At 42.6% G+C, this 27789-nt stretch overlaps 1 protein-coding gene across 27 annotated transcripts in view; it reads right to left on the bottom strand.

The window, feature by feature from the left end:
• ABLIM1 (actin binding LIM protein 1) overlaps positions 1–27789 on the bottom strand; it is a 230778-nt gene that overhangs the window by 49646 nt on the left and 153343 nt on the right. For 15 of the 27 annotated variants that reach the window (XR_002524455.2, XM_017944353.3, XM_009215407.4 and 12 more), the window contains 3 exons: positions 11778–11865; positions 8118–8176; positions 5454–5537 (listed from right to left, as the gene is read on the bottom strand). Coding sequence is in view for 26 of the 27 variants with exons in the window: in XM_017944353.3 (XP_017799842.1) it covers positions 5454–5537; positions 8118–8176; positions 11778–11865 (231 nt within the window). In the remaining variant the exon portion in view is untranslated. The remainder of the gene's footprint in view (positions 1–5453; positions 5538–8117; positions 8177–11777; positions 11866–27789) is intronic. The other 12 variants (XM_017944334.3, XM_017944340.3, XM_021943716.2 and 9 more) reach the window with 1 other exon arrangement.

Genomic DNA, 27789 nt, shown 5'->3' with positions numbered 1-27789 from the left:
TCTAAACATGTTGAATTTCAAATTAACATCTTGCTTATTAAAAGAACCCTTTTTATTCTTCCAGCTGTTATTTTTCTTTTCCTAACGAATCCATAATTTGCTGTTATGCTCAGCAAAAGGCTCAGAGCTGTTCTCCAACACAATAATATACATCCACTTAGACAGAAACCATCTCAACCTTGAAAGCACTTAACTTACTGACATGCTGTCCCACTTTCATATTCCATTGACAATTTCTTCTTTACTATTAACCCAATCCTATCATCACCTCTTTGGTCATCACAGAATTTTACAGGTGATCCTGACATGTAACTGATGATCCTTCCATGTAGTCGTTTAATCTAAATTACCATTTCTACCCATTCAGATGTCCATGGTAACAACAGTGACCCAATAATTATGAACTGAACTCAATAACCCAATGGGTCAGCAGCCTTGTTTCTGGAATTCTCTATGAGAGTTACAGTGAACAAAATTACTCTCTGGTCTATGTTATAAATGCGTACAATTTCAAATATTTATCACCAAAGGTAAGCCCACTGCTATAGAATAAAGGAAACAGCAAGGACTTATGGCTAACATGCTAAAAGCAGGTACAATTTATTTACTTGCATTTAAGCACCTTTTCCTTGCAGAAAAACCAACTTGAAAGTGCAGTTGGAAAAATTCAGTTCTTTCTTTTGATGCTATCTTTGGCATCTTCTGATACCATCTTTGGCGTGGAGGTGGGGTGGGGTGGGATGAAGAAAGCAGGCAAGGTAGATACAGAAAGAATTATATATGGTTGTGATCACTCAGAGGATTTTGCCAGTGAGATTAGGCAAGTAGTTGAAACTTTATTTTGGTAAAAGGAAGAAAGGAGCCTTCGGTAAGAACCTTCTTGTTGATATGGCTGTTCTCACTCAGTCTCTCATGATGAAGGGGTCCATTTACTCTATAGTCATCTCCCAGCACACTTTCATGTCTTTACTTTTGATTTCAACAACTATTTTTACTTTCCACACACACACACACACACACACACAAATTAACAAAGAGACGCCTCACCAGAAGCGTCTGGTATTCAACAGGAGAGATAAAAAATGGTATTTAATTACAAATAAGTAGCCAAATGCTTTAAAAAGCACATCTTTTTGTTTTCTTCATGAAATTTCTTTGAAAAGCCCTCTAAATACCTTTCAGCTATTTTTCCCCTATGCCTTGATTTTGTCCATCTGTCCTACCATTCAGAAGGCACAGTCACAGAATGAAAATTAATTGAAGACATCCTCTTCTGTTTCCACTCCAGCTCTTATTATTCTTCAAATACTAACCATTAAAAACACTTACCAGAGCTGCCAGTTGAGTAAGTAGAAAAATGACATTTTCCATTTACTTTCCATTATGGTCCACCATGCACATGGGTCTCCTAGAAGGACAGTGCTGGGAAGCACTTTGTAGTCCCTGCCCTCCCCCCATTCAGCAGGAGCAGGGATGCAACAACTATATTCATCTAATTTGCATTTATCCAAAGCCATGCTTTAAGGAGAGTGAAACTACAGGCATCTGGCAACCAGATCAGAATGATCTTACGAACACTGACGGGACAACTACTGATATAAGGTGATTGACACCTTATACTAAATCCTGTTGATGTTGACAGTACCTGCCTTGGGTTTTTGTTGAAGTTCATTAGACAAGGTGGTGATAACAGCTGTAGAAGAAGGAATACTTTAAAAACCTGCACATACTGAATGCCCGCTGCTAAGCAAAGAAAGAGTGAAATCAACTCCTTTGGAAAAAATAATTTTGTGTTTGGAGAGGAGGCAGGAGGGTGCTGTGGGCACACACCACTTCTCTGGAGACAGTTTCACAAATGCCATCAGCCTTTACTACATGCGATCTTTCCAGTACAAATCTTTACACCTCTACATTCAGCTGCCTGATGAATTGTAAAGACACCCTCAAAAGGATGAAATACTTGAACGAAGTGAAAGCTGGGAGTAAAACAGTATGTATTGTAGTGACATGAACAAAACAAAAATCAAACACCACTAACATTACTTGCTTGTTCTAGACAGACATAAAGCCTCAAATTAGCTCCTTTAAAAATATACACATGGTATTTGTTTGGTATATTATAGATTGACAAGTGCATATGTTATAATAGGTAAATATTAGTTTCAAAGAAAAAAGTCATGCCCATTTTGTAGGTCAGTCAATTCATGCTTTAACCTCCAAAGGCATAGCTGAGAAAAACTCCCTTTTAGAATGAAAGCAAGTGACACCCCCCAGATTATTACAGACTTGGTCCTGGGAATACCATGTGCTTTGTCTATAATGAATTATACATGCTCAGTACTGAGTTTACCTGTAGACAAAATTTGCTATTCATAGAAAACTTCCAAGTGAGTGGAACCAGAATTTGTTTTTCTCAGGTAATTCTATTTTCATCATTTTCTTTTACCTGTCATTCAGGCAAAAGGAAAAGATGGAGCTCATTCTCAATCTAGATAACAAAATGACTTTCCTGCTATAGATTTTACTTTCCTCTACAACAAAACCAGGGCTTATTTCTGAAGCACAGAGTGCTGAATGTCCCTGCAAGGAAGACAGTTTATCTAATAACTAAGGGTACTCAGTTTTAAGTGGTGGGAAATGAGCCGCTCTGTAGCCAAAGTACTTAAAAGATAAAATATCTGTGACTTGAGGACTGCATTGCTTTGGAGTTTTCTGGCATTTTAAAGGTACTGATGAGCCATTCTTCAATCTCCAACGGGTGAAGGGAGATCTTGCCACACAGCCCATTTTCTCTGCCAGGTCCCAAGCTGTTTACAACTTTCTGTGATGGAGCTAAAGTTGACTTCATTGATAGTTACAGCTGGATAATAGGAATCAGATGTCCCGTTTGAACAACAAGACAGGAGGAGAGAAGTTATTGTAAACAGATCTCTCTCGCTCCCTCTCTCTCTCTCAAGATGCTCCAAATCTCTCAAGCTTAAAGGTCTGGGGCAAACTAAAAAATTTCACACTTGATGATGGCATTTTTCTTCAAGTCATGAAAATGTATTACTTGGTTGTAGCCACAAGCTAACAAAATGTAATACTATTTAACAGTATACTACCGGAAAAAATAAAAAAAAAAAAGCTATTGAACAAGTGGCTTTTTGCCAAGTGGAAGCACTAATTCTGAACAACACTCATTTGCAGTGGGGACAGTCTTTGGCTGTTCCTCTGGATTCATGCGACTTTGACTTCACTGTGTGTGGAAACTCTGCCACTGGAGCTGAAACTTTAACACAGAGTGAAGATTGTATGAAAAATACATCATATCATAGGAACCCAGTATCATGGGACAATGCAAGGCACCAAGGCCTGGGGTCAAGAACCAAAGTATGCAGTTGGCTTGCTGTTTATGACAGCCTGTGCAGTCTCAGACATGCTCCTGTATCTGTCAGCCTTTTTTTTGAGACAGGGTCTCACTCTGTCGCGCAGGCTGGAGCACAGTGGCATGATCTTGGTTCACTGCAGCCTCAACCTCCCCAGGCTCAGGTGATCTTCCCATCTAAGCCTTCCGAGTGGCTAAGAATACGGGCATGCACCACCACGCCTGGCTAATTTTTGTATTTTTGGAGGGGTACATATGGGGTTTTGCCATGTTGCCCAGGCTGGTCTCAAACTCCTGCATTCTAGCGATCTGCCCACATTGGCCTCTCAACGTGCTGGGATTACAGGCATAAGCCACCATGCCCAGCCCATCTGACTTCATTCTATCAACGAGGAAACTCAGGGGGTTGACCTCTAAAAGATTCTCTTCTACTCTAAGCTTCTACACTTGTCTTTTCCATCGTGCAAAGAAAGAAGGTGAAGGCTTAACAAAAATCGAAACTCAAACTCTTCTTATCCTTAGTGCAATTCTGACAGGCACAGAACGTACAGACACACAGCCCAGCCAAAGTGCTGCAGTGCAACCCTGAATTGTTAGCAGAGCTAGAGAACAGGTTTCATCTGAGCCAAGATGAGATTGTAGAAAGTCCCTTCTAGTTTAACAGGCTAAGGTTTCCACTGATTCTCAGAAACCCCTAAAGGTCAGGTCTGTGCATGCAGCATAATCTCCAGCCTGGCTGTTGCTCTGCTGGGCTGGCTGAGTCCTTTCCCTTCTCCTGCAGGATGCCCCGGGCAGGTGGCACTGCTCTCTTCCTTACACACCATCAGTGGCCCCCTGACAACAGCCTCAGCCAGTATTTAATGTTTCCCTTCTTCTGCTTCTTTCAGGTTTTTGTCTCACTGTCCGCTTGCAGTACAGCAGAACGAATATGAGTGATGGGCTCACGGAAACATGTTTTCCAATCCTAGCTCTTCCACTTAGCAGTAGAGTAACTCTGGAGAAGTTACCTAACTACGATGGGTCTCAGTCTCCCCATCTGTAAAATGGGAATAAGATGAGCTACCTTGCAGGAATTCTTAGGGAGAGCAAACGAGATTGTACATAAATCCCCCAGCCTCCATAGAGTAGGTGCCTGTTTCTCAGTTTCTTCCTTTCCCACTTCACTGTTCCTTTTTTTTTTTTTTTTTCTTGAGACAGAGTCTTGCTCTGTTGCCCAGGCTGGAGTGCAGTGGCACAACCTTGGCTTACTGCAATCTCTGTCTCCAGGGTTCAAACAACTCTCCTGTCTCAGTCTCCTGAGTAGCTGGGATTACAGGCGTCCACAACAATGCCCACCTAATTTTTCTATTTTTAGTGGAGACGGGGTTTCACCATGTTGGCCAGGGTGGTCTTGAACTCTTGATCTCAAGTGATCCACCTGCTTCCGCCTCCCAAAGTGCTGGGATTACAGGCGTGAGCCACTGCACTCGGCCTCACTCTTCCTTTCTTGAGTGAAACCACTCCCTACCCAAGCACTGCCTTTCTCGGCTGCACACTTCACATCTCCTCATGGGGTCTGCCACTTTCTCCTCATCCCCTCATGGTCAAATCTCAGCCAGCCTCTAAAAATCAACTCCAAGACCGCTTCTCCCAGGAAGCGACCCTGGAGGCCTTTTCCTCATCGGATATTCCAAGGAGCATGGCCTTTGCGATCCGTAGCCTGGGATGGGTTTCTGTACCACCCTTATAATTATTTATCTGTCTTTCCTCACCTATGAGCCTGGATCTGCTACATTCAACCCAGTTCTACACCTGGGTGCTCAGCAGATACTTGTGCAGTGAACAAACGTGGCAACACAGGACCAAAAGGCAGCTTCTGATGTGCTTGCTTTACAGACACAAAGCTTTAGCTGCTGCTCTGAATGAAAACATCCATCCAAGAAGACAACGGCCAGAGTCAGTGTGAGAGGCGCTCGTGGTGTGAGAAAAGCATCTGCTTTCTGCAGGAGCCGAAGAAGTTATGTGAGAAAAGCAGCCCTGGGGAAAAGCAACAGAAGCCTGGGCCCAGGACAGTGGCTTTGAGCCCCAGCCTAGACACAGCGCCAACCTGCAGAGACGGAGACCGTCCTGTGCGTCGAATCAGACTTTTGGGATAAAAGAAATCGGATGAAGAACGCCGAATGTTTGGCAGCTGCCATGAAACATGAGAAAAGGGAAGAATGAACATAGAAATAGCCTCAAATCAGAAGTATTATTAAAAAAAAGAACAACACCTTAGGGAAAACTAACTTGATAGTAAACATAAAGTGAGATCCTTTCATTGATGTACATGTGGATTTTTTGGGTCAATTTTTGGGCCCATGTTTAAAAGCATATTAAATGGTCTTCAAGTTACAGTATATTTATCTAAGCTCCAACCCCTTTCAATTCCTCTCCATCTATTTTGGCTTAGACATTCTTATAATATATAAAGGGTAAGAAGCCAGTGAAGCCAATTGAGAGGCATTCTTGAGAATCTGTTGTTACAAATGCCCCATGAGTTCTTAAATATCAAAAATGTGGATTACTCAGTGGGGTTGCTGAAAGATTCTTAAAACATTTTCATTTTGCTGTGGAAACTGCACTAATGTGAAAAGTGAAAGGCCTGGAAATCTTGGCTCAAGATTTGTGATGTGTAGACACACCCTTAAGAGAGCACAAGATGCATTTCTCTGTTCAAAACCTATTCCCTTTAACCGCCCCCAACATCAGTGTGAACCCCGGCTCTGGGCACATGGGGGCCTCTTCCTCACTTCCCGGCTTTCCAAAGACAGTGACCCAGAGCCCTCTCCTGACCTCCCAAGTAGTGAACGCTGGGTTTAGCAGAATAGCTTTAGAATTCTCTGGAAGGTTTACTAAAGGGAGAAAACAAGAGCTCCTCTTGGCCAGAATGGGTGGAAGTATTTCACTAGTTGTTTTCATAAGCTTATCCAGAGAGCTTTCCATCAAGATGTAATCAGAGTATTGTTGTTTTTTAAAAATCATTTTAGTCACATGATCTGCAAGCTCAAGCAATCCTGATACAGAAAAGACCCACATTCCACTCAGTCTGGCCTCATTAGCATTCCTCTCTTCATTTCCCAAAAGACTTCATCAGAGAGGAAGTTAAAATGATTACTAAAAAACCCAAAAGCAACACTAGAGAGAGAGTACAAACTACTATAGCTACTTGGGTGGTTTCTGGGCAGCATCCTCAAGCTATGCTGTGAACTTTACATTCTTATGATAAAAGTCACAATAAGGATGATCATTTATGTTCTCATACTTCATTAAAGGTAACTCATTTCCAAAGCATCCATAGTTTCTCAAAAATCCCAGAGTGTAGAGCCCACAACCGGGTGACTATGCCTGTGTGTGACTATCCGGCTGATGGACTTCAGGAGTCTGTGTGCCAAAACAGAGAGCGAAACCACCCTAAGTTTGGTGGGCAAATTCCTCTTCAGCTGTTCTTACCTTTATTCAGTTATTCACAGAAAAAGTGTTTCCCCCCCTCCCCTCTCAACTTAAGTATGTTCACAATAATTTTGCATTCTAAAAGCACTGCATTTGTTCAGGGTCACAGCGAAGGGACAAGTTTCTAAAATATCCAAATGGTAAAATGTCTCCATCTGATTGATGGATGTGAATTGAGGAGGAAAAGAAAAAACAAAAAACAGAGGAAAAATAGCTCCTGTGCATACGTGTGGTTCATTCAGAGAATAAAGCAAACACACTAGGAAAATAAGAGCTGTAATTCCCAAGGCAGCAGGCAAAGGGATCTGAAAAAAGGCAGAGCGAGTGGGTCTCGCTGATAATCACTGCTCCAAAGCCAAGTCACCCCTTCACAAGTCACACATCAGTGACTAGACCCCATCAATAAATTGGCCGTGCTGCCGCTGGGGATTACATACATAGCTTCTGATGCCTGCTAATGGCAGATCGAGAAGAGATTATACTACGCACTAGAGGCTGGCCTCCAAAATAAATCCAGGCCATTCTTTTCCCTGAGACAGTAAACAGGGTGCAGTCAAACTCCAGTTTTTCTATGGGTACCACTAAGTTAGGTTAACCCGAGGCACTGGGATTCATTCAGTCTGATTATTGCACTGAAAAATACTTTCTAGCTCACATGAAAAATGGGGCATCTGAACAGGATAGAGATTATGATCATGGTTTTACAACTGTGTACAGCGCTTTGCTTCCGAAACATAAAATACTGTCATCTGGAGGTGTTCTGAGAATTGATTAATTTACCTATCTTGGTTCGCTATTATTTTCCCCATAGGTTTTATCTGACAAGCCATCAGCTTTTAGAGTCTATTCTGGTGACTTTGGATTCAGTAAAATGAGAGACCAGTAAAATGTACTAATGTAGAGCTGGGGTCAGAGTAGTGCATTATAGACTAAGCACCAAAACAGTCTGGTGAGGTCAGCAGATGCTGCACCAGGAATCTGATGAGTCATTGTTTTCCCATCTGCATGATTTGACTTTTCCCTTGAATGCTTTTCTAAGAAGCTGACTAGTGAGGCCAAGGCTTACTTTGTCTAATACAAGCATTTGGAACAAAAACCACAGTACATTTAAGGTAAGAGGGGACCCCTTTCCCTAGCCAAATGGCCTTTGAACTTAGTTTGCTATAAGGGAAAAAGTCAGTAAAAAGTAATTTCACCTAAACCCTAACCCCAAGAATTAGTGACCATGAGCGTATGGCCTACAAATGCAGCTGGCGTCATGTTTTAATTGTGTTCTTACCCGCAGCTTTTCCTCGGTCTTCGTAGATTGCTTACAGTCGGGATGCCAAACGGTGGAACCTGAGAAGACAGAATGCACTGCTAAGAGCCAGGAAAATGGAAAGATACAAAGTCCTCTTAGACAGCACTTCTGAGAATGGCTCCTATCCCTCTTTCCCCATCATAGGAAGGTGTTATTGGTTTATGTCCAAGTAAGTCATAACACAAAAATCAGACATGTCCAAAGTCTAAGCAAGTTTTCCTGATCTAGCCCAAGCTTGTTTGATAAAGATCATAATTCTAGACCACAGAGACCACTAACTGGGCATGAGTCTTTTGATGCAAGAGATATTTAGTTCTTAATCGTGTCTTGTTATTGTTAAACCTTATATCGTCCTTTAAAAGGAATGCCTGAGTGCTTACTACAAGTTGCATTTAATTTAAAAAATAGTAGGCATTGTTTATCTAACATCAAAACAACCAAGCAGTTTAGTTGAGGGGAATAAAGTCAACCAGATAGTCTATATCCAGAAGCAAAACTTACTGAATTTTTCATTGATTCAATTATACATAGTCACCTACACAGAAATGAGAACTTAAACCAACTAGCAGAAAGGGTGAAAGTTAAATTATAAATCCAAAAATTTCCTTTGGCCTTGAACCTTTTAAGTAATTTTCTAAAAAGTCTCCGCTTTTAAAGTAGTAAAGTAACTATTTAGGTGTTATTTTCTGTTCCTGAGTCAACAGTCTCACTTTCTTGTATTATGAAGCAATTTAATGTATGGTACCAGCATCACAGAATTAAACAAAACACTTATCTCCAATAGAAGCTCTTATCTTGTAAGAATCCAATGCCTCCTCATATGATTTTGTATAACTAGATACATACAAAATATGTCATCTATATGATTATGGGTAAGGTTGATATGTTCACGTAAGGACACATTCAAGTGTGGGGATAGACAGAACTTAAATGAGCACTTAAGACTTAAGAAAATAAAGTTACTATGTCGAAAGCAAAAATTACATAAATAAAATTCACAGTATGAGTATCAGAGTTTCCAAATTTCATGATTTAAATCTTTACCTTATTTTTTTTTTTTCTTTTGAGATAGAGTCTCACTCTGTCTCCCAGGCTGGAGTATAAGTGGCACAATCTCAGCTCACTGCAACCTCCGCCTCCCAGGTTCAAGCGATTCCCCTGCCTCAGCCTCCCAAGTAGCTGGGATTACAGGCACGCACCACCATGCCCAGCTGATTTTTATACTTTTAGTAAAGACGGGTTTTCACCATGTTGGCCAGGCTCTTTGGAACTCCTGACCTCAAGTGTTCCACCCACCTCGGCCTCCCAAAGTGTTGAGATTACAGGCGTGAGCCACCGCACCTGGCCTAAATCTTTATCTCTTTTAAGCAATAACCTGTGCATGCTTGAAAAGTCACCAAATTAAAATAACTCATGAGTTATTTCACACCACTGAGCTAAACTAATATTAAATTAATGGCAAGAAAAAATACATTTTGTATCAGAATAATACTTTAATCCTTATCTAACAATCATTTTTTCCATCTTCTTAACCCAGAGCCAAAATAAACAAACAAAAAAAATCAAACAAAAAGCAGACAGACGTATAGATCTCTTCAGCACTAACTCTGGCTCAAAGGCTGACTACAAAGCACAGGAAATCCTCTGAATGTGGAGGGCCCAGGGGTCAGGTGCAAGCTCAGGAGAAGCATTTGCTGTGAAGGTTCTGCTGAGCAGGAGTCACTGGCCAGGACACCGGGTCTGCGCACAATGGCACTATTGTTCTCCAGAGGTCAGGCACACAAGGAATGTGACTCGGACAGAACATGAGATGCTGAAGAAGATGAAACTGCTCTTTCTTCAAAGATGTGCCGAGAGGGCACGCAAAGGCTTCTGAAGCACAACTCCAGAAGGTTTAGAGCAATCCCTGGAATTCCAAATGCAGCCTTAACAGATAGCCATTTATTCGTAGCCCGAATGTATTGTATTTGTGCACAGCTTGAAACCTTCTCTCTCCAGTCTCCAGAACCACTCTGAATTGCAGAGCTGCACCCAGAGCCTCTGAGTCTCTGTTTCCAGCAGAGACAGTGTTGACTGGCACTCCTGTGTCCTTGTTTTTGAGTGCTAGAATTGATAGGCTAAAATCTAAGCCCACAGACCAAATAAAGAATAAATCTGCTTTGTGCTGAGAAACGCAGAGTGACACCTGCCTATTGCCACTGCAGATGTAAGGCCTGTTGTCTGTGGAAAATGTGTCATATAAATCCCGCATGAGGCCACAGATGCAGGTGCTTGTCACTTGCCTTCATAAGGCCTTTCAAAATTCTGTGATGTTTTTAATCACAGTTTTTCAGAGTGATCACTCTAAAGCCAAAAAGAAGTTTGGGTTGTCAATTTCTCATGTAGCTAGCCTTTTTTAAGGGGAGAGTAGCCAGGCTTTGCTTTAATACTCAAGAATCCTTTCTGTAGATTTTTCTAAGCTGCCTAAAAACAAAACTGAGAAAAGCCAACCACTCATTACAAGTACACATCGTGCTATCTGCAAAGAGAAATCAAGAAATGACATGCACAGGTAGTTGAGACTCAGTAATTGTAATTACCACAACAGAATGAGCAACAGCTCTTATGGGTTTTGCTAATTTTACTGATAAACCCTTGTTTGATTAATAACTCTTTTCCAGCTAAAAATAGTAAAATGCTTGCACAGATGGTGCTGTTTGACTAGAAGAGAATCCTCTCTTAAAGCCTCTCTGAGAAGTTCCAGAATTTCAGAGAACATAAAAACTGATCATGTATGTGTGTGTGTGTGTGTATAAAATCAGTTTCATGAAAACTATGATCACATATATATGGTCTATTTTATATATATGTATATATTTGGTCATATATATACATACATACATATATATACACACACACAGTTGAGGATTCCCTATGTTCCCCAGGATGGTCTTGAACTCCTCGGTTCAAGCAGTCTTCCCAATTCAGCTTCCCAAAATTCAGCTGGGATTCCAATGGCTCCCTGCTAAAAAGTACCTCTTTGACACCAGAAATTTCTCTTTCAGAGAATGGGTTCTCTCTTGTTATCTCCCATTCTCTCTCTGTCTCTCTCTCTCTCAATATAAGAGCTAATCATCTTAATGGGGTGAAACAAGTCTGTGACATAATTCATCAAATATGAGATTTTCTTCTTGAAAACCCAGAGAACAGCAGCCTGGGAGGCCTCAAAAAGCCCTTCTCACAGGAGAGTAAAAGAAGAAAAAAAGTAGCCATCAAATGAGTAACATTTCTAGAAATTTCTAGAAATTCTCTTGTAATCTTTTGTTTCCTAAGCATATTCCTGGGAAGAGTTGGCGAGGAGGTATTGCTGATTTTCACTCTTCCCTCACATCCGAGGCATCAAATGTCGAGTCCTATTCACTTGATTAAGGCAGCATCACAAGTTCATTCGTGAACAGCCTCAGGGGCTCACTGCCAGCATGTCAGTTGCTTGGCTGATTAATACCAACTGATGAGGTAACTTTTGGCCATAATCTTCTTGGATTGGGGTAGCCTCACAGCTAATAACATGCCTCCTTCTCTAAAAACAATGAAACAAACATAGCAAGATTTCCTTTCCCCCAGCAGGGAAAGCTTCTAGTGTTCTTGAGTCCGCCTCACCTTGAAGATACATTTCCTCTCCTTCTGTGAACATCTGGTTGCATCTGCTGCATCGTGCACAGCTGGGGTGGTAATGTTTGTCACCTGCCTGCAAGAGAAAAGGAGGGAACGTTGAGTCTACTCCTTGTTGTGGATTCCAGAATCTTTTCTGGACTTGAGGATTTAGAAGAAAAGAAAAGATGCTGAAAAAGGAAAAATAATTGTCTAATTGACCAAACTTCCTACACCAACAGCCCCGGAAGCTAAAGCCAACTTCACTGAAACTGGGAGGGGCTCAAAGGCCAGCTACCCGTGGCTGCCTGGTGGGGCTGCCTTGCCTCTCAGCGTTTCTGGCTTCTATGTGTCCCTCTTGACCTGGATGGCTGCCAGTAACACACCATATGCCTGAGATGAGTCACTCCATCTCCCCAAAACCCCACTTTGTTGGGAGCTAATGCTGTTTCTAACAAACCAACCAAAAATAAATGACCCTTATATTTAGCAGGTTCTTGCTTTCTTGGCTAAACAATCTGAAAATAATAAAATCTACCCCAATGACATCAAGGTGAGGAAAGCTATAGTAAAATACATCATCCACTGCTTTTATCTCAAAGGGGGCCCAAAGTCTCTTCTATGCAGCTTGCGATAATCTTTTGCCAGTGGCTTACATGAAGAGTTTTCTGGAGAAGGCATTTTACTAAGGTGGCTGTGCATTATTCATGGGCATTTCACATTCCTAAATATGACAGATGCCATCACAGCAGGTGTTGACTTCCCCAAAGCAAAGTGTCACTGGATACAGGGACAATTTTCTAGACAGGTGCCAAATCACATTAGAGTCACACTCCACATACATGCCTGGCAAGAACAAATCCTTTCATTCACAGCCTAGCAAAAAATCATCGCCACCTAAGAGCTCTCAGATGGACTCTGATTAAATCGTTTCCATCAATTCACCATCAAAACATTTCTTCTGCATTAACCATGTACAAGGCAGTGGTCGAGAAAGAGTTAAAAATGGCTGCATCCTGCATCAGAACCTGCACGAAACTGCAACAGGAAATCAGATGTCAGGTGGTAATTCCTTTCTCATACCTTCCTGTAAAAACTACAAGATCCGCTTAGCAACCAGCACGTGAGGTGGTGGTGAGCCATTTAAGATAATCAGGTGGAAAAAAAAATTGAAGTTATTTAAATTAGAAGTTAGGAATAAAAATATTTTCAGTGGTGCCTGCAAGAAAATTCCAGAAGTGGTGCTCTTGTCCTTGTCCACATGCTACTTTTATTTATTTATTTATTTATTTATTTATTTATTTATTTATTTTATTTATTTATTTTTGAGACGGAGTCTCACTCTGTTGCTCAGGCTGGAGTGCAGTGGTGCGATCTCAGCTCACTGCAAGCTCCGCCTCCCAGGTTCACGCGATTCTCCTGCCTCAGCCTCCTGAGTAGCTGGGACTACAGGCACCCGGCACCACGCCCAGCTAATTTTTTGTATTTTTAGTAGAGATGGGGTTTCACCGTGTTAGCCAGGATGGTCTCGATCTCCTGACCTTGTGATCCACCCGCCTCGGCCTCTCAAAGTGCTGGGATTACAGGTGTGAGCCACCGCGCCCGGCCACATGCTACTTTTTATTTATTTGTAAAATTTTTTACTTTTCTGCATGAGGAAGGGTAGGGCTGGGGGAGAGTGGTGAGAGAAGGCAGGAAATATCAACACAAAGTAGCTCCTGCCTGTAGGACATCTGAGGTCAAATGTGAGCAGAAAGGAGGAAGAAAGAAGACATTACTCAGTCCTAAGTGCTCAGTTCTAAACCAGGTTCGCTCAGCTAGGATGCCAGTGCTGGGAGGTCCAAGTTAGTCCGGGCAATCTCTGGACTCTTAAGGAAAATGTTAAGTGAAAAAATAAAGGCCCGTTGACAAGAGCATGGTGTCATCCGCAGTGAAAAGCATACCTCTCAGTAAGCTATAAATAGAAAGAAATGTCTTCAAGCTGATCAAGTGTATTTATCATATTTAGTGGTGAAACCTTCATGGCATTTTCATTAAAGACAGGAAAAAGACAAACAAGACAAAGGTGTACACTTTTACCAATATCATTCTACATTGTTTTCCTCCTGGCCAATGTGATGTCAAGAAAAAGAAGTATAAAGATCACGAATACAAAAATCGAGTCATATGGCTAAATAAAAAATTAACATATAAAAACCATCATTTCCTATTCACTAGCAATAAAAATTAACTAAATGTAAAGGGAAAATGGGATCCCATTTGTAATAACAACTAATAAACCCTCCAATGTAAGATCTACATAAAGCAAATTATGGAACTTAACTGATGAACATAATAGACCTAAATAGAAATAAATGATATTTCTAGATGGAGAAACTAAATATTGTAAAGATGCTGATTTATCAAAAATGAACCTATTAATGCAACACCCAGTCTAAACACCCACAGGAATTTTCTCTACAGACCTTGACAGGCTGCTTCTATAAGTTTACGTGACAGAATAAATACACACAAAAAAAATACATTTTTTTGTGAAAGAACAGCAATAAGGAAGGATTTTCCCTTCCTGTCATAAAATTTTTTTCTAAGTCTAAAATAATTAAAGTACTTTACTATGGGTGTGGGTGTAGAAAATAATCAACAGTACAGAAGAGAGGGATCAGTTGCATAGCTGTACATACAAGGGAATTCAGTTTATGATAAAGGTAATAGTTCAAATGAGCTGAAATAATGGATTACTCAATAAATAGAGAGGACAACTGGTTCTCCACTTAGAGAAAGATAAAATCTAGATTCCTAAGTCACAACCTATACAAAAATCAATTCCAGGCTGAGCATGGTGGCTCATGCCTCTAACCTCAGCACTTTGGGAGGGCTAGGCAGGAGGCTCACTTGAGCCCAGGAGTTCAAAATCATCCTGAGCAAAACAAGTGAGACCTTGTCTCTACAAAAAAATAAACAAAATTAGCCTGGCATGGTGGCTTACACCTGTAGTCACAGCTACTTGGAGGCTGAGGTGGAAGGACTGCTTGAGCCCAGGAGGCTGAGGCTGTGATGAGCCGAGATCATGCCACTTGCCCTCCAGCCTGGGCAACACAGCAAGATCCCATCTCAAAAACAAACCAAACCAAACAACAACAACCCCAATAAGGAAGTACTTAGAATACTGATTCACATGTGGCCGTTACAAGACTGATGTAAACTCACATGTACACACATGGAAACAGTTCAAGCTAATATTACGAAGAGAAAAAAATCAAGTGGAAAAATAATACCTATAAAATAACCACATAAGCTAATTGGATTCAAATCCAGTTTCAGTATTGTGTGATCCTGTGCATGTGACAATCTCTCCAATCTTCAGCTTCCACATCAATAAAATGGGTAGAAATAATAGAACTTACCCCACGCAGTTGATGAGAGCACTATTAGGAACCTAGTATATTGCCTGGCACCATGTTAAGTGCTTTAAAAGCATAATTTTCTTCAAACCCCTCATCAATCCTGTAAGGCAGACACTCTTATGATTATTTATGTCAATGAGTACACACATGTATATGTATATTGATCTTATATGTGTGCCCTTCTTGGAGAGAAGACAGGGAGAATGTACCCCAACTAGTTTGCTGTGGTTACCTTTGGAGCAAGAGGTGAGAGCCGGGAAGAAGTAAAGGAAGGGACCCTCACATTCTCCTTTGCAGCTATATCATCTCAACCCTTTATAACAAGAATATATATTTTTGTTGCTGTGTAATAAAATAAAGACCAAGAGGAAAGAAAGTCCATTTCTTTTGGAGCCATGACACCTGAACTTCAGTGTTTTCCCCAGCTTGTACTGGAAATGGGATCTTGGGCAGATCACAAGCTCTTGGAACCTCTGTTGTAAAGTAGAGATGATGATGATGGTGATGATGGTGATGATGGTGATGATGGTGGTGGTGATGGTGATGATGATGATGATGGTGAGGGTGGGGTGGTGATGGTGATGGTGATGATGATGGTGAGTGGTGGGTGGTGATGGTGATGATGTGATGGTGGGAGTGGTGGTGGGTGGTGATGGTGATGGTGATGATGATGGTGAGTGGTGGTGGGGTGGTGATGGTGATGATGATGGCGAGTGGCGGTGGGGTGGCGATTAAGACGACGACGACGGCGTGATGGCGGTGGGGCGGCGGATGGCGGACGACTTGGTGATGGCGGCGGGGCGGCGGATGGTGACGACGATGGCGAGTGGTGGTGGGGCGGCGACTTGCGACGACGACGGATGGCGGAGCGGCAGGCGGCGGACGGCGACGATGATTTGCGGAGTGGCGGGCGGCGGATGACGACGATTGGCGAGCGGCGGTGGCAGGATTTGCGGATGACGACGGTGATGGTGGCGGGGTGGTGATGGTGGACAATGATGGTGAGTGGTGGTGGGTGGTGGATGGCGGATGGCGGATGGTGAGTGGTGGTGGTGGATGGATGGATGGTGGACAGATGGATGGATGGATGGTGGAGGGTGGATGATGGATGGAGTGGTGGTGGATGGATGATGGTGGAAGGAAGGATGGTGGTGGATGGATCGATTTGCGGAGTGGTGGTGGGCGGTGGCGTGACGGACGACGACGGCGAGTGGTGGCGGTGGTGGCGACGACGATGACGATGACGGTGACCCGCAGTGGTGGCGGATTTGCAGGACGATGATGACGACGATGGTGAGTGGTGGTGGGTGGCGGATTATGGATGATGACGACGGTGGTGGATGGATGATGGATGATGACGATGGTGAGTGGTGGTGGGGTGGCGGATGATGACGACGGATGGTGAGTGGTGGGGGCGGATGGCGGATGACGGATGATGGTGACCGGTGGTGGATGGTGGATGGATGACGGATGATGGTGGAGTGGTGGTGGTGGATGGATGGTGGTGATGGTGGATGGTAATGGATGATGGTGGTGGTGGTGGATGGATGGATGGTGGTGGTGGATGGATGGATGGATGGTGGTGGATGGTGGATGGTGGATGGATGGATGGACAGGGTGGACGGCGACGACGACGGCGAGTGGCAGGAGGCGGCGGATTTGACGGCGGATGACGACTTGCGAAAGGACGACGGCGAGCGGCGGTGGGGCGGCGGACGGTGACGACGACGACGGTGAGTGGCGGCGGGGTGGCGGATGGACGATTTGACGGTGAGCGGTGGCAGGCGGTGGCGGATGACGACGGTGAGTGGTGGTGGGGTGGTGATGGCGGATGACGGAGTGGTGCAGGATGATGGATGGATGGATGGCGGACTGGTGGCGGTGGCGGATGGTGACGACGACGGAGGGTAGTGGATGGTGGATGGATGACGGATGAGTGGTGGTGGTGGATGGTGGATGGATGGTGGTGGATGGATGGATGGTGGTGGATGGATGGTGGATGGATGGGGTGGCGGCGTGATTTATGACGATGACGACGGTGATGGTGGCGGCGGTGATTTATGACTGACGGACGACGGCAGGGCGGCGATTTGCGCACGATGACGATTTATGACCGGCGGCGGCGGTGGTGACTATGACGTGACGACGACGGTGGAGTGGTGGTGGGCAGGACGACGACGTGACGACGCATGAGTGGTGGTGGTGATTTATGATTTATGGATGATGACGGCGGACCGGCGGCGGCAGGCGATGGTGACGACGATTTATGAGTGGTGGTGGCGATTTGGTGATGGTGACGGACGACGGCAGCGGACGACGATGGGTGGTGGGTGATTATGACGATGACGATGGAGTGGCGGTGGCGGCGGATTATGATGATGACGCGGAGTGGTGGTGGTGGATGGTGATGACGGATTGATGGACTGGTGGTGGTGGTGGTGGATGGATGGATGGTGGATCGGTGGTGGATGGATGGTGGTGGATGGATGGGGCAGCGGCGGCGACGGCGACGACGACGACTTGCGATGGCGGCGTGGGCGGCGACGGCGGATGACGACGGGCGGCGGCAGTGGCGGCGATTTATGACGACGACGACGGCGAGCGGCGGTGGGGCGGCGACGGCGATGACGACGACGACGGTGAGTGGTGGTGGCAGGGATTGTTAAGATCGACGACTTGCGAGCCGGCGGGGCGGCGGCGGTGACGACGACGATGGCGGCAGCAGGACGGCGACGATGGCGGAGTGGTGCAGGCGGTGATTTAAGACGACGACGGCGTGATGGTGGGCGGCGATGATGATGATGGTAGTGATGGTGATGATGATGATGGTGAGTGGTGGTGGGGTGGTGATGATGATGACGGTAGTGATGGTGATGTGATAATGATAGTAGTGGTGGTGATAATGGTGAAGATGATGGTAATGATGGTGACAGTGATGACAATGATGAAGACAATGATGGTGATGATGATGGTAATGGTGATGTGGTAGTGATGATGATGTGGTGGTGATGATAGTGATGCTGCTGCTGCTGCTGACATTGATAGTAGTGCTGGTGATGATGTTATTGTGATTATTCTGTGTCAATTACTCTTTTACATACTCCATAAATATTTAGTCAATTTGTGTCACAATAACCTAAGAAGGCAGGAAGTATTATTCTCCTTATTTTATAGATGAGGAAGCTGAGGCCTGGAGAGATTTTATAACATCTTTACAGTCACAGTTAGAACTGGTGGGACCAGGATGCAAACCCAGGCAGTCTGGCTCTGGAGTGAGTGTTCTTACCCAGTACCACCACTAATAACCATACATTATGTCACTGCTGTGACTACTTCACAGTGATACTGGTGTGATGACCAAAAGACATTTTGAAGATAGTGTGACACATTGCACAAAGTAATAATAATAACGATAGGAATAACAATGTAATAACTCTCTGCTCAGAGACCGTCCCAAGGTCATTCACAAAAAGAAGGCACATTAGTGTGGTTTGGATGCCAGTAAAAGGCTCTCTGGATGCTCTGGGCAGGCATAGGAGTTCTATTAACTCACAAGATGAATGGAAGTTACATCAACTTATAAGAGTTCTATCAACTCACAAGATGAATGGAAGTTACATTAAGGCCCCATGTGGCAGGACTTTGCTCTATAAATCATTAGTAAAAAACACTACTACATATACACCATGGAATACTTTACAGCCATAAAAAGGAATGAGATCATGTCCTTTGCAGGGACATGGATGAAGCTGGAAGCCATTATCTTCAGCAAACTAACACAGGAACAGAAAACCAAACACCACATGTTCTCACAGGTGGGAGCTGAACAATGAGAACACACAGACACAGGGAGGGGAACAACACTTACTGGAACCTGTTTGGGGAGGGTGGGCGGGGAAGAGCATTAAGGAAAAGAGCTAAGGCATGTTGGGCTTAATACCTAGGTGGTGGGTTGCTAGGTGCAGCAAACTACCATGGCACACGTTTACCTACGTAATGAACCTGCACATCCTGCACATGTACCCCGGAACTTAAAAAAATAATAAAATAAAATAATTATATAAAAAGAAAACACTACTAAAAAACCTAACCCTAGCCCACTGTAATGCCAGGGATGTCTTGCCCTACGCACTTCCTTCATCCCAAGATGCCGAACATGTCAACACATTCGGTGAGCCAGAGTCAAAAGGCATTCAGTTGTCTTTCTGTTTTTGTAGCAGTGCAGGCTTGAGGGGCTCCAGGGTCAGGTGCTCAAGACAAAGGGGCCCCTCCTTTGTGTGAGCCACCCTTCTGTTTCATTTCTCCTTACATAGGCACCCATGACGGTTCAAAGAGAAGCCATGTGCACAAGACCAGGAAAAGTAACAGAGCTGAACACAGACGGCAGCGCATATGCAAATTTACCAAAAATCAGATGTTGCTGAATCAAAATCATTTAAATTGGAGTTATTTTTAGGAGAAGGAAAAGTATTTCAGATCATGAGCAAAATGAAAGACTAGACAGTGCACATATAAGAAACAGATAATAAGTATGCAATTTATTGCAGAGAGGATGCTGTTGACTATAAACTTTTAAAGGCCAGCAGGAGCTTTGTAGTGGCAGGTGACTGCATGAAGGCTGGTTTACCAGATACCTGGTCCCAGACGCACAACTGGCAGCCACCCTGCCTGAGCCTGAGTGGCCAGAGGTGCTGCTAGAGAGCTCGCCAGAGCTCCATCACTGCTGTTCCCCATCTATCTTTGTACCCTGCTCCTTTAAAAAAATCACGTCGCCATTTCTGCATTTTCACATATTCAAAATGCTCTTGTAAAAAGACTACATTGTGGCTAGCATGAAACTCTATGAAGAATCAACAATTTGCTTATTTAGGTGAGTTTTACAAAGTACCTGCCTACACATTCGAAGTGCAAAAAATTGTTTGCCTTTAATAGTCCTGGTTAAATCAGGCATCTGTAGTTATTATTGCATTTAGTTAATCTCTAAACTGAAGTATGAACCTTAGCATACAAGCCAGGATTCTGGAGAAATAACACCTACTCTAATGCAAAATTTAGTGTAAGTCACAATATTTTTGATGAAACCCTTTGTCTGGAAGGGCAGAAAGGAGTTCTGAATTCTTCGTGAACATGAGGTAGAGGGAAAGGGCTACAAGCTTTGGAATCAAGAAGTCCGAGAATCATACCTCGATTTACTATCCATAGGGCCTCAAATATGTCACTACTTCATATCTCCACGCCTCAGGACACACACCTGAAAAATGCAAAGGGCTGGGCTAGATAATTTCAAGTCCTATTCAGCTGTAAAATTCTACATTTCTGTATGAAATCCCATACCCTCTACAAGCTCACATAGTAGTGTTAACAGAAAAGCAATTTTGGTAGAGAAAGAACATTCTTGATGGCAGAAAATGGAGTTTAACCAATGATTCCTCTGTGTCTGTTACCCAGGAGAAATTCTGATGCCCTAAGCCCTGAGCCCATGTAATATGCTCCTGGGAATAGAAAAAGAGAATTGTAATTCTAGAATCCATCCTTGGACAGAAAATCTGCTCATCTGATAACCTGCTTAGCTCTTGGACTGCTGACTGTCCCTTTTAGTTTCTTTCCTTTACCGCCTCCCTTTCTTTAGGAGTGCTCTACTTGTGACATGAGTCCAGGAGATGGGAAGATGGCCCTGAAGGTCAACCTTAATCCATTTATAACTTATGTTCTGCCTACTTTCAAAAAGGACTATCTGATGTTTATCAGAGAAGGCCATGATTTTAAAACAATTGATCAAGAACCTTAAAAATCAAAAGACCCAAGCTCAGGCAAACATGTTTGTTGTGATGTGAGCTTCTTAGCAGATGAGGGCAAAAGAGGAACTGATGGGCTGCCAAAGTCTCACTGTTTGAAAAAACGGCCGCACACACTTGTCACTACAGAGGCGAGGTTTCCTGATTCTAAGTAACAGTCATTGCAGGCTGAAGTTCCATAAGGTCTTGCTCTGTGTAAGGCTTTGTATCAAGACTTTAAGTGACTCACAACAACCCTGTGAGGTAGGTAGCTGCTATTTTACAGTCTTGTTCTACAAGCAAGGAAATGAAATTGTTTTACCCAAACCACCGTGCTTCCAGAAGACAGAGCTAGGGTTAGAACCCAGGTAGCTCGACTCAAGGTCCACACGTTTACCCTGTTAAAGTGCCTCCTAAAAGCACCAAAGGGATTCTCATACAGGGACCCTCAGTTACGGGACAGAAAAACATCTTCCACAGGAATTTCACTGATGATAGGAAGTATTTAAGTGGTTGTTTTTCATACAGACCCTTGAGAAATATCAAAGACGTAGCACCGAAAGATCAGTAAATGAAGTCACTTCTATAGAGGAAGCTAAACTATCAAAGACTACGTATGTAGTTTTGTTTCTTGTTTTATCTTAAAAGATCTAACTTGATTCAGAGATGGTGCTTAGAACCCCCAAAGGAATAGGCAAATTGTTTTCCAGTCCCTAAGACTCTCCCAAACACAGCTCTGGTGGATGGTAATTCAGACTAAGGATATACAAACACCTGGAGGCTGGTGGGTTGCTTTAGATCAGGAGTTTTCTAACTTTATTGTGCAAAAGCAACACCCAAGGAACCTTTTAAAAATGGGTTCGATGGCCTTAAGGTGGGGCCCAGATATGAGTGTCTTTATTTTATAAGCACTGAAATGAGTCTATGCAGATCACCGTGAGATGGGAAAACACTGGTCTGGGTGGTACCAAAACCACAAACCTGAGGGTGGATGAAGAGATGAGGAAGCCAAAGGGAGTAACAGAGATGTGCTGCTTACGTGGTAGGTGCATGGGTGGAAGGGAGAGGCAGAATCACGCAAGTTCCCTGTCGTGCTCCTGCAGAAAGGCAGTGCAGAGGCTGACTCAGCTTTTTTGCGTCTACTGTTTTTTTCACCCTCAACTGGGAGAGGTTCCCAATGCAACTGGACTGGCTTGATCTCTAAGTTAAACACTCACCTGTTCCAGGAGGCTTTTCTCCTGATGCAGCATCATGAACAGGCAGGATAATGAGGGCGTGCCTTGGCCGTAAATATGTATTCCAGGCAAAGGTGAATAAATCAGTTTGCCCAGGCAGCTTCACAAAGCCTAGAGGGCTCTATACAAGTCTGTGCAAAGCCACCTTGCACAAATGAGAACATCCTGTAACCCTACAGCCTTACTAACTGCGAGGCTTCTGAGCTCACAGATGCTGCTCTAAACACATGTGCTATGTCAGAGGAAGGGTCAGCAGCTTATCCTTCTGAGTAAGGGTGTATAAACTAGTTTAGGGAGAAATAAACCATTATACTCTAATGTTCTGGGTCCCTTTGACCACTTGCTTGAAATAGAAAAGACAGAGCAGCAACTTCCTTCTTTTAATGAGAAGAATAAAACTAAGAATAAAAATACAGGTGCAATATCCCAGGGTAGGTACATATTGGCTTTTCACAGATACTGCTTTCTCATCTCCTTCCAAGGAATTAATTGCAAAAACCTTAAAGAAGTTTTCGCTATTTAATAGTACTAGGTAAATGTTATCTGTAAATGCATGCATCTGTAAAGGACTTAACCACTTTTTAAATTAATCTATAGATTTTGTGCAATCCCTACCAAAACCTCAGCAGAATTGTTTGTAGAAATTCACAACCTGGTCCTAAAACTTACACGACAAGGCAAAGGACCTAGAAGAGTAAGACATTTTTTGCAAAAGAAAAACAGGATAAAGTTGAAGGACTTAAGCTACCTCAATTCAAAACTTACAAGAAAGCCATAAGTTGTCAAGACAGCATGGCATTGGCATTGGGATAGACATATACATCAATAGAATAGAAGAGAGTTCAAAACTAAACCTACACATTTATAGTCAATTAATTTCCAATAAAGTACCAAGGCAATTTGATGGGGAAAGGACTGTCTTTCCAACAAATGATGTTGAGACAATTGGCTATCTATATCCAATTAAACCCTTACCTCACACCATAGAAAAAATTAACTCATAGATTGTAGAACTAAATACAAAACTTCTAGACAAAAACACAGGAGAAAATATTTGTGATTTTGGTTTAGTCAAAGGTTTCTTAACTACTACACCAAAAACACAATCCATAAAAGAAAAAAATTGATAAATTAGATGTCATCAAAATTAAAATCCCCTTCTTTTCAAAAGACATTATAAGAAAATGGAAAGACCTGCCAGGGACTGGGAGAAAATTTCTGCAAATCATATATCTGAAAAACGATTTGTATGTATTTATTATTTAGAGAACTCTTACAACTCAATAATAACAGGCCAAACAACCCAATTAAAAAGTGGGCAAACGATTCAAATAGACACTTCACCAAAGAAGATATATGAATGCCTAATAAGCACATGAAAATATTTTGAATTTCACAAGTCATATTAGGGAAATAAAATGAAAACCACAATGAAATACCACTATACACCCACTATGATGGCTATAATTAAAATGACTGACTAGACCAAGTGTTGATGAGGATGTGGAGAAAGTGCAACACTCATACATTGCTGGTGGGAATGTAAAATGGAACGGCTACTGCAGAAACCTCTTTGGCAGTTTTTCAAAAACGTGAATATAAACTTACAGTACCCTGCAACCCAGTACTTCTACTCCCAGATATTGAACTAAAAGAAATGATAACATATGCCCACACAAAGACTTCTATGTGAAAGTTCCATAGCAGTGTTATTCACAATAGCCCCAAACAATCCAAATGACCCTTAAGTGGTGAATAGATAATGAGATGTGAAATATTCAAATAACAAAGTACTACTAAGCAATAAAAAGGAACACATTACTGATACAGGCAACAACACAGATGAACCTATTAAGTGATAGAAGCTAGACACAAAGATTACCTATTGTATGATCCCATTTATATGAAATTTCTCGAAAAGGCAAAACTGAAGAGATACAAAGTAGATGAGTGGCTGCTCAAAACGGGGATGGGGTAGATGGGAGTAACATTAACTGCAAATGAGCAGTCAGTTTGGGGTGATGGAAAAGTTCTAAGTCTGCACTGTGGTGATGGTTGCACAATTGTATAAATGCAATATAAAAGATCAAAGTGTACACATACAATGAATAAATTTTACAGTATGTAAACTATTCCTCAATAAAGAGACACAATTAAAAAACAGAACAAAACGGTGTGGGGAGAGGGCAATGAAGGGCTGATCAGGAGGGCAGGATAAACTATTCACTGTCCACAATGACAAATTAGGATACATATGCATTTATTTCCTTTTGGAGGTCCAAATTTCTTTGGGAAGCTCTTTAAAAACAAGTGTTCTTTTTCCAGAACAAAATATACCTGCATGTGTAGACAGCTAGACATACATATGCAATATGGCATTATTAGCAGTTGAATGAAGACCTGAACATTTTCGAAGGGATTCTTTAAAAAAAAAGTGTTTACTAATCTAATCATGATTTTTCTGTCTTCAGAGGAATTACTATTCCCTTTGTACAAGAGGATAAACTCAATTGCAGAGAGATTAAGTAACTTGGCCAGGACCCTATGAGAAGTTGAAAAGAGAATCTGGACTACTGCATTAACCTTAGTGTATTAATAGCTGCTGTGAATCTCTCAGGGTGGTCCTTTTGCTATATGCTCTTCCACAAAGTATTTAAACTTGATTCTTCTCTGACTCTTTGAAATAGGCAACATCATTCTTCTAGTTTTATGGTGATCAAACTGAGGCTCAGAGGCCAAATAACTTTCTGTACCAAGATCAGTCACACAGCTAAGTATCAGAACTAGGAAACATCCCAGATCTTTGCACACAAATCTGACTCCCTTGTAACAATACTATCTCACCACAGTGTTTCTCTTTTTCCAGAAATCTTAGGCACCTACAGAAATAATTCTTGTATGACGTAAAAAGAGGGCTACATTGATTGAGGAGAGAATATTTTATTAACATGTATCTTGGATATTTTGCCAAATTTTAAGGAAGAGCAAATAACTAAAGGCAAAACACAAATCTGAAATCAATCAAATAAATCACTGTATTTGAAATTTAACCTCTTCTCCCTTGCACTCCTACATGTGTTTAACTTTGCCTTCCGTTATCATGGCTGAATTGTCTGCCCTACTGTTCATCATAGAGTAGAAAGACATGGGCTTTGGGAGCAAGAGAACCCAGAGCCTAAATTCTAGACTGAAAATTGGACTTTGGGCACTTTTCTGGGCTCATTTCTTCATCTGTAAAAACTGGTATAAGAAAATCTACTAAGGGCAAAGTGCAATGGTTCACGCCTGCAACCCTAGCAGATCACTTGAGCCCAGGAGTTCAAGACCAGCCTGGGCAACATGGAGAAACCCCATCTCTACAAACAATATGAATATTAGCTGGGCATGGTGGTATGTGCCTATAGTCTCAGCAGCTGGGGAGGCTGAGGTGGGAGGATCACTTGAGCCCAGGAGTTCAAGACCAGCCTGGGCAACATGGAGAAACCCCATCTCCACAAACAATAGAAATATTAGCTGGGCATGGTGGTACGTGCCTATAGTCTCAGCAGCTGGGGAGGCTGAGGTGGGAGGATCACTTGAGCCCAGAGGTTGAGGCTGCAGTGAGACATGATAGAACCACTGCACTCCAGCCCGGGTGACAGAGGAAGACCTTGTGTCAAAAGAAAAGAAAAAAAAGAGAAGGGAAGGGAGCCTACTATTTAGGATTGTTATGAAAATTAAATAAACAAAGGCAAGTTGGTAGCAAAGTAACTGGTGCCAATCAAAGCAGGTGAGCTTTCTTCCCCTCTTTCCCACTAGGTTATAAATTCCCTTAAAGAATTGGGCCACACCAGTATCTTCATAACTCTACACCTCTCATGCTTCCCACAAGAAGGTGTTCTAGAAGTGCCCAGTGAATAACATGCCAACAGAAACCTCTAAACAGATTTGCAGCCACTCCCTATTATAATTACTGTGGCCAAAAGACGAGTCAAAGATCAACTTCTTCTGTGCCTCAGCTACAGTTTCAGTATTTGCTTGTTTCCAGACACCATGTTAGGCACCTCACAAACTTTACCCCACCTGACTCTCCCAGCCACAGTGTGAGGTAGGTATTATGCCCATTCACAAATGAGGAAATCAAAACTTACAGAGATCAGGAAATCACCCAAGGCTACTCAGTTAGCAAGGGATGGAGCTATGATTTGAATCCAGGTCACTCCAACTCTAGAGACTGCCCAGAGCCACTGTTGTTCTCCCAGGCCTCAGGAGCGCAGTTAATACGGGAAGGCTCTAGCCATGGTCTGCACTGGCAAAGCAGATCTCCCATGACTTTATATACCCTCTTTCAACTTTTTTAAAGGTTACAAATAAAAGTTTATTATATAAAATCGAGCCTTCATATTTCACAGTTTGGCAAGGTTAAAGAAAGACTAGATCATGTTTTAAGCCCTTAACAAAAATTTTGCCCTTCCCATTCCCAACTATTAAAATGGCCTAATCATTGTTACAAAAAACGAAACAAAGTACCAGTATAAATAACACCAAGTCCTTTAAAGACAACTATTCCAAATGTATTTTTTAAAATTTAGCAGGCTTTATTAAGCAGTTTTAGGTTCACTGAAAAATTGAGTGGAACCTGCAAAGAGTTCTCATATATCCTTTCTCCCATACACGCAGTCTCCCCGACTAAGAACGTTCCCCAACAGAGTGGTACACTTGCTACAAATGCTACATTGACATATCATTAGCACCCAAGTCTATAGTTTATACTGGCATTCACTCTTGGTATTGCACATTCTATGGGTTTGGACAAATTTATAGTGACATGTATCCATCATTATAGTTTCCTATGGAATAGCTTCACTGCCATAAAAATCCTCTGTGCTCCACCTGTTCATCCCTCAGTATTATTTATTGACATAGGTGACCCCCATGGTATGGGATGCTGTGATCCTGAATTCTTGCAAAGCATCCCTGACAGTTTTGGCCTGTCCATCATTTTCAAATTCAACAACAGCAATGTCATGTATCCCAGGTACCATACATACTTTGTTGAAAGCAGGAACCGATATGATAGCATAAAACATCATCCTCTCATTAGTCTCTTCTGGTAAGTTATTAAGGAATGCAACAGTCTGGAAGGTAACCAGGGACCTGAGGATGTGGTGTTGAATTTCCTTGGGAGTTAGCTGAATCTGATGTTCCCTGACCAGGCATTTCCTTTGCACTTGCTACATCCTGTTCTATAGAGGTTTTTTTTTTTTCTTTTCTTTTCTTCACCAACAAAAAAAAAAAAAAAAAGCCATAAATTTTACATATTATATCAACTCTCTCTTCCAAGGTAGGTAGAAAGTCTTCAATACACCTCCCTGCCTTATTTGCAGGGGGAAAGAGATACGCCTTTTTAATTATTTTATTTTATTTATTTTTTGAGACAGAGATGCACTCTGTTGCCCAGGTTGGAGGACAGTGGTGCGATCTTGGCTCACTGCAACCTCCTCCTCCCAGGTCCAGTGATTCTAGTGCCTCAGCCACCCGAGCCGCTGGGATTACAGGCATGTGCCACCATGGCTGTCTAATTTTTATAATTTTAGTAGAGACGGGGTTTCGCCATGTAGGCCAGGCT

Source organism: Papio anubis, chromosome 11 (assembly GCF_008728515.1).
Source record: "Papio anubis isolate 15944 chromosome 11, Panubis1.0, whole genome shotgun sequence".
NCBI lineage: Eukaryota > Metazoa > Chordata > Mammalia > Primates > Cercopithecidae > Papio > Papio anubis.
This window is presented reverse-complemented; position numbering and strand designations above follow the sequence as displayed.